This window comes from Lissotriton vulgaris, chromosome 1_2, assembly GCF_964263255.1.
Source record: "Lissotriton vulgaris chromosome 1_2, aLisVul1.2, whole genome shotgun sequence".
Classification (NCBI taxonomy): domain Eukaryota; kingdom Metazoa; phylum Chordata; class Amphibia; order Caudata; family Salamandridae; genus Lissotriton; species Lissotriton vulgaris.
This window is the reverse complement of record NC_141686.1, coordinates 71,540,157-71,552,591: the sequence shown is the minus strand read 5'-3', so window position 1 is coordinate 71,552,591 and position 12,435 is coordinate 71,540,157. Positions and strand designations below refer to the sequence as shown.

Here is a 12,435-nt window from a genome sequence, read left to right as displayed (position 1 = left end):
GGCCTTCCATGTTAACTTTGAGTCGATTGCCACCCCCAAGTAAGAAAAGTTGTCAACGACTCCAAGAGTTTGTCCATTCAAAGTCAAGATCCCTCTATCTGGTCTGCTAGGATTTAATGCCATACATTTTGTTTTGTTAGTATTTATTTCCAAGCCTTTTTTTTCACAATAGCCACTAAATGAGTTTAAGAGTATCTGGAGGCCCCTCTTGGTCTGAGATATAAGGATAGTATCATCTGTGAAGAGCAACGCAGGTACTCTCTCTCCATTTAGCTGGGGTGAATCGTTGTTACAGGCATTTAAATATTCAGGAATATCATTAACAAATATAGAAAATAGAGTGGGGGCCAGGACACAACCCTGACGAACTCCGCGCTCGAATTCACCATTTGGTCCCCATCTAATGTTGGCATGGTTTCTAGCATGTAACTCAATTATCTGGCTTAACAGACACCCTGGCATCCCGGCTTTTTTCAAGGAACTCCAGAGTAGATTTCTAGGAACAAGATCAAATGCAGCTCTAAGGTCGACAAATGCTACATACAAATGACCCTTCCTAATATGTACATACTTCCAGTATATACAGCAGAATCTGAAGACCTGGTCTAGTGTACTGGTCTTAGACCTAAAGCCTGCCTGAAATTTAGTAAAAATCTGTGACTCCTCCAGCCAATCATTCATTCTAAATAATAGATGCTTGGCATAGAGTTTCTGCAGGGTGTCCATTAAGCGAATGGGTCTATAGTTAGAGGGATCGGACTTGCTACCCTTTTTGAAAATTAGTACCACTTCTGCTGCACGCCAGCTTTCAGGAAACGAACAATCAATAGATAAAACATTAAATAAACAATTAATATAAGGAGCCCAAACTTCGATTGCATGTTTGTAAAGGTCACCAGGTATTTTATCCGGTCCAGGGGCTTTACTGCTTTTTAGTTCGTTAATTGCCTTCATTGTTTCTTCCAATGTAAAATCAAGGCATTCAGGAGGTGGGGGTGACCATGAGTCCTCAACAGCAGCACTGTCATATTGTTTGTACAGGGATGTGAAGTGGTTTACCCATGTTAATTCATCCAAGAAAGTGTCCTTAACTGCTCTTCCTGCATGCCCCCCATTGGCAACCAATCTCCAAAAGCCAACATTGTCATTTGTTTTGGCAGCAGCCAACATGTCTGCCCACAGAAGCTCTTCCCAGGCTTTTTTGGAATCCTTTACGACGTGCTTGTATTCTTCCCTTGCAAGTTTGACATCCAATTTAGAACCCTCTTTGATTGCAGTCAGAAGTTTCCTTTTGGCCATCTTGCACGAACGATCAAACCAAAGCTTCCCATGGCAACCCATCCTTATATTTTGCTGATGCTTCTTTGGCATTTTAGACATGTGAATCTTGAGCTTGTCAAAGAAGGTTTTGTGCAATTCAACAAAATGCGCATAGTTCTCAGTTAGGAGAGGATAGCCAGCTATGGGGCCAAAGATCGAATCAAAGAGAGAATAAACAGCTGCAAGGGTTTTGCCATCTGATAGCAGGTGCGGCCATTTTAGAGCACGTCTGTTGTTATTAATGTGTAAATCTTCACATGGGGCATCTGCAGCTTCATTGGGCATAGAGTCACTGAACATATGTGCTTCAATATGGAGTTCCAGGGGAAAATGGTCACTCTCAACCCTGTTAGATACTCTAAAGTCCATCATAAAGTGCCAAATGCTCAATGATACAAGAATAAAATCAAGCCTACTTTCAGACTTTACAAAGGTTGGCTGTTTGGATAGGTCAGAAGGAAGGCGACCATTGCAGGCTCGCAAACCGTGGTCAACTGTTATCCTTAGAAGTTGGACTGCTAGGGTAGTGCACTTGACGTGTTTGGCAGTCTCGAGCTGGGGGATATTATAGGCATAGTCTTCATCCTCGAGGGCTTCAGTAATGCCGTGTATCGGCTCGAAATTACAATTCAGGTCACCCCCTAAAATTACTGGGACATCACCAACTACTGTTTTTAGGAAGGAATCCAAAATTTCCAGCGTGGGTGAAACTCTGGAACGACCTATAGGTCTATTGTAAATATTAATAATGTAATATTGATGCCCCATTGCAGTAGTGATCTTTAAGACTAGGATATCAGGAGTTCCTATGTCTATACTTTCGGCCTTTACAGTTAGTGTAATTTTAATCCAAATAATTAGACCCCCAGCTGGTCTTCCCCTCTCTGATTGCGTTGCCACTTTGTCAAAAGTTTTAAAGCCCATCCTGTGTGGGGTGTCCATGGCCCATGTTTCCTGCAAGAGGCAGATTTAACCAGAATCAATATAATCCGCCCAATCAGGGTCCTTCAAATTTTTCCCAACCCCAGCAATATTCCAAGATAAAAACGTCAGTTTAGGAATTAGTGCTTTATCAGAATGGTTACAGTTAACAGTAGGCACTACTGGGGCCGACAAAGGAGCAACGATATTTAATTGTGTATTATTTGTTTGGTTCTCTGTATTGGATACCACTGCCCCTATTGTACAATTAAGAATTTCACCATGACGTTCTTTCAGCATGCTGGTGCATACTGAATTGCCTTCAGGGCTGTTTTGGTTATGTGAAATAATTATTCCTGATCTTTGGAGATCTAGCCCATTTTATGTTTCTGCTTCCTGCACTGTGAGAAAGCAGTGAGGCGACGCTCCTCCGCCCTAATGGAGGACCCACCCATGAACCACATGCACCCCCAGACTCCAGTTTATGGTGTGTTAAAGAAACATAAGCAGAGATTTGGGAAATGTGGACACAAAACAAACACAGTTTGTGTGCCTCAACTTCTCGAATGCAGACCACATAAGATTATGTATGCTATCAATATACACACAAATTATGGCTCTTTAATGATGTTCACAGATGTCGATAGGACCCAAAATACATTTTAAACAAGCAATAACATGTACATCACAACCATTAGAAGACTTGTAAATGGAGAAATAACAATGAAACAGCAATGAAACTTAATTCAAAAACTTTAGGTAATAATACAATGAAACATGCTGAAAACGCCATGATGGCTGTAAAACATTTCGCTGGGAGATCTAAAGGTAAGAGTGGTCAACACTCTCTTCTTGATTGTTTTGGGCAGAAAGACGAGCTACATGGATACAGCAACTCAAGCGGAGTGACTTAAAAAAAATCAAGCAGAAAACTGAACAATTTAGTAATGAATGACCGCCAATCACTCTGAGGCATAAAGCACATGGGAAAGTCAATGTGAGCACCAGTTTGTTCTAAAGCTTTCAGTGAAACTCAATAGGAAAAAGTGAAAATGGTGGGAAAATGGAAGACAAAAGTTACCTAAGGGTCTACATGGAACTTTTATGTGGGGCCTTAGCAAAAAGTAATCTGACTTGCTAGAATTTACAATTGTATAGAGATAATGGATAAGGCCAAGGTTCATCAGAAACATGGGTTCCAAATCATCTTCAACTGTGGTCCTCTTGAGGTTACTCTGTTTACGGTATTTGGAGTGAAGTAAAAATCTAACTGCAGAGACTTCCAGGAGATTGTGTCTATTACAGCAGACAAGGAGAGCAAATCTGCAGGCAAAGTGCCCTTCTAATCACAGAAGTCAATAAATGAGCTTGGGGCGGGATGTCCACCCTGGTTATCAGGTTCTGTCCAGCAAGGACTGATCCATCAGAAGAGGCTGTCTGTTCTTATCTATGGAAATGGGGTCCAGCACTGTTGAACAAACCACTATTTGGTTGAGTTCACTTCAGTGCATATTATAAGCCCAAGACAATGCAGTGGTAAGTTAACCCTAAAACATACTGTACCCACTTTTAAAACAAAGTGACCCCACCAAATGCACCACATTATCCTATGTCATTCTCTTTAATTCCAAGATTCCATAAAGCTTAGGTTGGCTTGATGCCTTGGATTTCAGCTTTATATGCGAGCTGGTTTTCACATGTTTAGACAGAGCAGTGGGGGGGGGGGGGCAAGCCTGGCTTGGAGCCAATAGGGCTATCCTGCTGCCCGTTCAGACGAAGAATTTTGCTGGGCAAGGTAAAAAGATTTTAGTTTACAAAGTTGTTACTTAACCTATGTGTATTTGTATAATTCCCATTTTTAAAAGCCAAGGTATCCTGAGAAAGGTATTTGCATTTTAGCTATGGAGGGGGGTGTATTTTTATTTCCATTTTTAAATAACGTCTTGTAAAGATTTACAAAACAACATCATGCTGAATAAACATCAAATCTTGTTTGCGTTACTACTACTAATGTATGCCTTTCACGTTTCGTTATTTTATCCGCTACCAGTGGGAATTTATGAATTTATGCTTAAATCAATGAGTCGCTACTTGATACACTGTATCATAGACATCCTATAAAAAACGCTGTCTGGCAAGTGCCTAGTCAACATGAAATTGAAGGATACAGTAGTACGGTAATATGCAGCAGCTGTTAGCCAATATGAACCAGACACCTCAAGAATTTGAACATTTATTTTAAACAGATTGTCACACCAGTGGACCTGACCTCTCTATTGTTACAATTGTGATATGCACTTTATTTTAGTATTGTTTGCAGAATTCTATAGCTCAAACGCAGCCCAAGAAAATTGAAGCACTTTACAGGAACACAGATTTGATTTTCTGTAATGTCCACATGTCCATGAGTGTGGTGAAGAGGTGGTTCAAGAGGTCCCGTGCCTAGACCTGGTGTCAGCCTTTGAAGTGACGGTGACATCCTGGTTACCGTCACATCTGGGTCTTGTCCCTGCCAAGGTAACAAAAGACTGGTGTCAGATTCCTTTGTGTGTCTACTGGAGAAATCCCTTTGAAATGTAAATGGAGCAAGGAACATCTCTGCTCCATCCATCTTAACACGATGACCCCTCCTGCCAACACCCAGTTGCCCTTTGTCTCGCTGTCTGAAAGGAATACACAAAGACCAACTTCCAAGCTATTTACAGTCAAGTGATCCAGGGCTGCAAACATCAAATGGTTAGGACACAAAAATGTAATTTTAAAAGTACCATTTTTAGGTTTCGACCTGACCCTAGCACCTGCGAAGCAGGTGCTCCGCCCAGGGCGAAAGCTTTTGTTTACAGTATGGGGGACTTGAAGACTCCCCTTCTTCCATTGGCTAGCTTCATAAATGGAGGCTAGCCATTGGAAGACATTGTTGTCAATTACTTTTTCACGGTCAGAACGCGAATCGTGGGCGTTTCTGACTCTTTTTTTATGCCCCGCCCCCTTGTTGCAGTGTGTCCCGGGCCGCGCTGTGATTGGCAGCCGCCCGGGACACCCCCGTGACGTCATTCCCCGGGCCGCGCTGTGATTGGCTGCCGGCCCGGGACACCCCCGTGACGTCATTCCCGGGCCGCGCTGTGATTGGCTGCCGGCCCGGGACCTGACTGGTTTCCGCTGATGACGCTGGCTCGGGGGAGGAAACTGAGGAGGAAAAGGGGCAGACGGACTTTTTCCGTTTCCAAACAAACTTCTCGGAACTATTACTGTCCCTGCACAAAAAGGCCTGTGAGAGGTGCGGGGCCAGGGAGCGCCCCGCCCGGCTTGGAAAGTCTGCTATAGATGTGAGATGGGACAGAGGAGTCGGGCAGGTCCCGGCAGTCGACCACAGGACTGCTAGCGCCCGATCTGTAAACGCACCTCTTTTGCGTCTCTTTTTCAGGTTCTTATTTTTCTCACTACTATTTCATGTGTTGACGCATCTCCTCACACGTCCTATCTATCTGGTTACCATATTTTCCTTAGTGCTTCCTTGGCTTCTCTCTGTGTTCAGGGGTGTGGCTATCACTAGTGTAGCACGTGCAGCGGCACCGGAGTAAACTGAACTATGGTTGTTGTATTGTTATTAATCAGCCGGCACCGTTGCACTTCCGTGCATGGACCCACAGTTTTCCTTGTTGACCGGCCGCAGTTTTGCCAATAATATAGGGGTTACCGATTACCAAGTTTCGACTCCACCTCGTGTCTCTTTCTTCCACAAATCCGACATTTCTTGTCTCGTCATCCCAATCTTGCAGTTGCAGGCCCCCTTTTCTCTTGATTTGTCCCAGTCTTTGTTTTCCTATTTTTCTCTAATATTACCAATTTGCTGCCTTTCTCGCTCCTTGTCAAATTCTAATGACCAAAAATAAGTTCAGATTGTTAAAAGTGAGAGGTCACCACCTGCGACCACCGGCACAAATGAAGCACTGCCTCTCAACAGCTCACTGCCCCTTTTGCGTTTCCGGCTTCTTTTCTCGACCTTAGTAGTCGCAGCGTCGTGGATAATGTACTCCTACCTCCCCACAATATGAGAGCCACCCCAGCTTTGACTGCTAGCATTCTGGCGGGTGGCCTTGTTTTACCTCGTTAACCCATTACATACAGAGCTGGGCATCGCATTGCAAAATGTACCCTGGGGGAGACACATGAGGCCAACATAGCGGGAACAAAAGTGGAAACTGCACACAATGCACTCAAGCCATCAAGTGCGAGTCCGCGTGCCATATCCATGGTGCTGAACAATGGGCACCTACGTATGCACATTGATAGTGTTTACACACCCGGCAGACACATGCACGGGTAGAGAACAAAGTGTGCTGCGAGCGCAAACACGTTTTTTAACCTCTGATTTATTTTGTGCAAAATTCACTGTTTTTCCTGCGTGAAAGTTGAAGAGCTTAACGATTTTCCTTCGCTTTTACGTTTCTATATTTTTCAAACTACTCCAAGTCAACCACGCCAAAAGCAACATCCGAGGCACATTTGTAACCTCATTCCATACCGGAAAATGTAGGCATATTTTTTTCACAGCAAGTTTGCATTTTGCAGAGCTTTAGCATGCACAATTGTGGCATTGCGGAGACAAACAAATCGTATAGTGTAGATGTATATCTGAAGAATTATATTTCTCTTTGAACGAGGAAATTAGTAGGTTTAGTTGTGTCAAAACTCACAGTTTTTACAGGTGTCCAGACGATTTGTTTTCCAAACTGCATTGCATTTCGATGTGTTTAACTACGCCTGTGAATGTTGCAAACGCATGTTCAAATTCGCAGTCAAAAATGCACCTGTGATTCACTTGTGGAGATAAAAATACACTCCCATTCAATCACTCACCCAGGCGAGGGAGTCACTGTTTCATCCATTCACTCAGTAATTCAAACACTGAACCACTCACCCAGGCATTCGGCCACTGACTTCCACTTTTCTCCTTTTATTCAATGAGTCATTCAACCATAGCTCAAAGCCGATTCTTCATTCACTCCCTCACTAGATCTGTCGCTCCCTTGTTCATTACCGTGTGCGTTCATTTGCGTAGCCTCCGACACCCCTTTTCTCTCCTAATGTACAGGCAAAACCATTGCATTGTAAATGCTTGTTAGAATTGTGACTGAAAATTTACCTTTAACCAGTATTTTAAATTACAATTAATTTGAGTCCCAACTTAACATTACTATCTGCTCCCAATCAAAGTCAGCACATATTACATGTAACAAGATAACCCAATATTAGCCTATGGGGAGACAGGCAGTGCAGTAGTGAAAAACAAATGTGGGAATGTTTCACTACCATAACATGTCTTTAAAATACCATGCACTCTACACTATGGGCTCATTAGGGTTTGCCTTAGTGGTGACTTATATGTTTTAAAAAGAAGGATTAGGCCTGGTAAAAGGTTCACTTGATCAGGTCGAATTGGCAATTTTAAAACTGCACTGAATGTTGCAATGGGAAGCGTGAGGCATGTTTAAAAATGTTACTTAAGTGAGTGGCACATTGAGTGCTGCAAGCCCAGTAGTAGCTTTTAATTTGCAGGACCTGGATACATATAGTACCATATACTAGTGACCTATAATTAAATTAAATATGCCAATCAAGTGTAAGCCAATTGTACAATGTTTTAAGGAGAGAGCATTGGCAATTAAGCACTAGTTAGCAGAGGCAAAATGCACAGAATCATAATGCATACAAAAACTATATTCAGAAAACAGACAGAGCAAAGACTAATTGTTTGGGGGAAGACCACACCAAGGATGACCGGTCTAACACGCAGTTTATTGTAGACACCCATTTTCTCTGCATAGACAACAGAATAGCATAAATATCTTTATGTAGTAGTGCCTTTTCTGCATTATGCATACAACACAGTTATTAAAAATAGAAATGCACTACTTTCCTCTCTTTCTACCTCACCAAATGGTGGATACATGAAGACCAGTTTCTAGGTAGTGATGAATATTCTCTTTGATTTCATACTGATGATATCATATGGCATTAGTGATAGTTTTACAAATAAATATGGATAGATAATACTATTAATAATAGAACAATTCATGAAAATAATATTTATATCAACTTGTAATATTAAAATGCATCCTAATTTTCATACCAAAGTAAATGATTGTTTGTGTCAATGTATTTATGTATTTATATGGTATTTCCATTAAGCACATCTAGTCAAAAGGCAGCAAAGTGCTGTACAGGGTATTGAATAAGCATAAAGTCCATTAGTAGTAGGAGAGGTTGCTGGATTGTGGACAGTTAATGCATTGTGAAGTGGTGAGTCTTCAACTCCTGTCTAAATCAAAGCAGCGTTACGACAATTCTGATGGAAATGGAGATAATGTTCCAGTTCCTGGGTGTATAGATGGAATAGACATCCTGCCTTATTTTCTTTACTTTTTTACCTTTGTAGTCTTCACTGTGGGTGTGTCACCAAGAACCACCAGAGATGGTGGGCTTCCTGGAAGATAAGCTGAGCTGTTGGGCATGATAGCTTTGTAAATGATGTTGTTGGTTTTGGAACAGATACGGGCTAGCAAGTGGAGTCAATGTGGTTCCATCAGGATGGAGATGATGTGATCATATTTCTTCAGGCTCTGGATGATATGCACTCCGCTGTGAAGGATGCCCTTAAGGGAGGAGTGTCAGTGTGGAGTATGGGAGACCATGGAGCAGGGTGTAACCACCATCCAAATGAGAGTATGAGGGCTTGATCAGCAGTTCTGAAGTCCCCTTCTGGAAGAAACAGTTTCATTTTCTTCAGAAGAGAGGGATGGCACATGTCTGTCTTTGTTTTGTGTTGACAATGTGTTCATTAAGGCTTCATTTGCTATTGAGGGTGAATCTAATTCCCTTGGCATTCAGTGAACATTTGGGTTTGAAGCTGTGAAGGTTCATGTCATTGAGCCAGGTTTGTCCTATGCCATGTTTGTTATTTTTGGCAAATAACAGGATTTCTGTCTTGGTTGGGCTGAGCTTTCAGGTAGTTGTTGGACATCCAGGTGTGGATGATAATGCAGTCAGTGTCTGAGGCAATGAATTTCCGAAGCTTAGGATACTTTCTAACTGAGTTGTGTATCAATCGCATATTTGTGAACCCTGCTTCTGTTGTATGTAAGTAGGTCACCAAGTGAATCAATGTATAGATTGAAGATGACACGAGACAGTATGGACCCCCGTGGAACTCGGCAGGTAGTAGGCATTTTTTCGGACTTGGAGGTGCTCATAGGAACAGACTGGTGTTGGTTGGAAAGATAAGAGAAGAACCAGTGAATGACATTGCCTGTGAATACCATTTGAAACTCCAGGGTGCGTATGAGAGGGTTGAATGGTTGACTGTGTCAAAGTCAGCTGAGAGAGCCAACAATATCAGGAGGAAGGGATCATCTTCATCTGTGGTCTGCAGACATCATGTTTGATGTGTAAGATAGCAGGCTCCATGTGCCAGTGTGATCTGAAGCCAGACTATTAGTTGTATAGGAGATGGATAGGACTGATATGAACTTGGAGTTGAACATACACTGCCTTTGAAATTATTCTACCGATGAATAGTAGATGAGTGCTGGGCTGGTAGTTGGTGAGTTCTTCATGATCTATTGCAGGTTTCATTAGGGGTTGGAGTATCTGGACTGTCCTGTAAGCTTCAGAGCAGATGCCTAAGTGAGGAAGGCATTGACAATTGTTACAGAACTTAATATGTAGTGAGTACTGCTGAAGTCAAAGTAATTCTGCTGGGTTGTCTCGGTGCAACTAGGGGTGGACAATATATTCTGCCCCGGCCTGTGGAGTTTGCAGATTTTTGGCCACTCCGCTTTATGCTTGTAACATGCAGTTCAAGTCAAATTCTGCCAACCGTTGCGTGGTGGAGTTTTTTGCGTGCGTGGTGCTCTAACAGTAAGTTTACAAGCAAGATTTTGCATCCCCTAGTGCAAATTTCGGTTGCTAGGAGGGAACCCAGCTAGATTTATCCAAAGCAAGTGGTCACATTAGGTTGCGGCCTTTTACGGCCTGAAAGCTGACACTCAAGTAGGAATTCTACCCAAGCTGCAGCAAAATCAACACGAGAAGCTGCATGGTGCCGTTGATGCTGATTTTGCCATGCGGAACAGGCTCCCGGTGCTTAGTAACCGCATTAGCAACGTGATGTGCCTATTTCCACCCCTACACGGAATTCTGCAGAATCTTGCGGAATTTTTTTTTTGAAACTCCGCATGTTCCACCCATCCCTAGGTTTAACCTGACCTGTTAAATTGAAGGCTGTTTTCAAAATATTTCACATTCTCGATTATGTACAAAATCAGGTGTCCATATTTAGACCTCGACTACAGGCGGATTTAGCTTTTTATAGGCAGATTTACTATTTGAGAAGCATTACATATACCTAAAGTCGGCTTCGGGTCTGCCCCCTGCTTATAAATGGATAGTTGTTTTGTTCTACTCTGATTCAGTGGCTTGCCTCCCTATTATTTAGTTTGTCCTGCCCAGAAGTATTTTAGTTTCACAGTGTTTTAATTGGTTAATGCATCTTTCCACAGCTTATGCCAGACCTTATTTGTAGTGAGGGTTTATTGTTTATATTATCTGCCTGTAGTGATGATTCCCCTCCTTCATGTGAATCCTTTTTCCCCCTTTGCATCCTTTTGTGCTTCAAAGTCGCCTTTTTAAAAAAAATATGTCTGCCCATTGAGCTATCAGCCTGTAGCCATCTGAAAATATTTTTAAATCATAGTTTTGAGTGTGCTCAGGTGCATCAATGTGCAGCACACATCTTGACAAAGGTTTTCTTTCTTTTAACAAATCCCATTCAGATTTCACCACTGCAGATGTGCACACATTCACTGTGTCCATCTTAGAATTATATTTCATCATCATCGTGATCTTTATTTCGGCAACATTTGCCATAAAAGGTACAAATAACATTACATTTAAAATGTATTATATTTGCAGAAAAGTACAAAATACATTCAAATATTGCAGCCAAGAGTGCATGAGGCTCCGAGTAGTCATTTTTCGAGTGCAATTTGTTATGTTACACAAACTCTTCAAAGATGGACACCACAGATTCCAGAACATTTGTGGCTTGCATCTAGGATCAAAAAGAGCATTGACAAAAGGTTAATGTCTAAGAACTGTTCGCTTTGCATTTGCTTATTTCAAGCTGCTGCTTTAACCACTCTATGTGCCTTTCTTCCTCTGTAGGGTGGGATGTACATCTTCCAGCTGTTCGATTATTATGCAGCCAGTGGCACTTGCTTGCTGTTTGTTGCCATTTTTGAATCTGTCTGCATCGCCTGGGTATATGGTGAGTAATATGTATAAGTGCTAGAGTCTTGCAGATATGAACTCGGGTCCAACTGAATCGGATGGACTATTCCTTAGACCATACTTTGTTACAAGTTGATCAGAGTGGTATCCCTCTGAAGGGGTGAGGCAGGAAACTCTTTCCCCTCACACTGCCATAACTTGCTGAGATCTCCTACTGCCCCAGCTCTTACACTTGGCTCTTGATCTGCACCAAACCCCACTTCAATTTACCATGTGTTGTAGTAGGTGCTGAAGAGGTAGATGTAGTGGAAAAGGGCCCATTGCTTGACCTAGAAGGGAAATGACTTGCTTTATTCCAGGTGCAACTTATTAATCACTATTCCTCCAGGATATGCACATCAGAAGAGATAACAAAAAGCTTGTCTGGCATAAATATCTAGGATTAAATATCATTTACAAATTATTGCTACATTGAATGTAGATTTTTTTAATACCAATGTGTGATGCTTTTGTAAATGATATTTAGGACACAATAGTTGTGTCAGATGACAATTAAGCTACTGTGTTCTAGTACCATACTCCAGGTATCCCCACAATTTGTAATAAGTCCCACAAAGATTACAGAGGGTGATCAGAGGGAATCCCTTAGACCTCTGGGAGGTAGAGATATTTACTGACACACTGGCGGCATCTTGAGCAGATCCAGTTCCTCAGTATATTAGGATGAGTTGGTAGATAGAGGCGTATGTAGTAAGTGTGATAAAGCTAGCCTTTAAGTAAGAACTGTAAGCAAGATGCAATTTAGTCTGAAGGTGCATATCATGGGCTCTCAATACAAATAATGTATTTGATCCCAAGTGGACTCAAGATGTTACTAGCAATTGGTGCAATTGAATTATACGG

At 42.0% G+C, this 12,435-nt stretch overlaps 1 protein-coding gene across 1 annotated transcript in view; it reads left to right on the top strand.

The window, feature by feature from the left end:
* The window catches only part of LOC147733933 (sodium- and chloride-dependent betaine transporter-like), an 865,604-nt gene that overhangs the window by 792,050 nt on the left and 61,119 nt on the right, over positions 1-12,435 (top strand). The window contains exon 12 of the mRNA XM_086952828.1: positions 11,467-11,569. Within this exon, the coding sequence (XP_086808954.1) occupies positions 11,467-11,569 (103 nt within the window). The remainder of the gene's footprint in view (positions 1-11,466; positions 11,570-12,435) is intronic.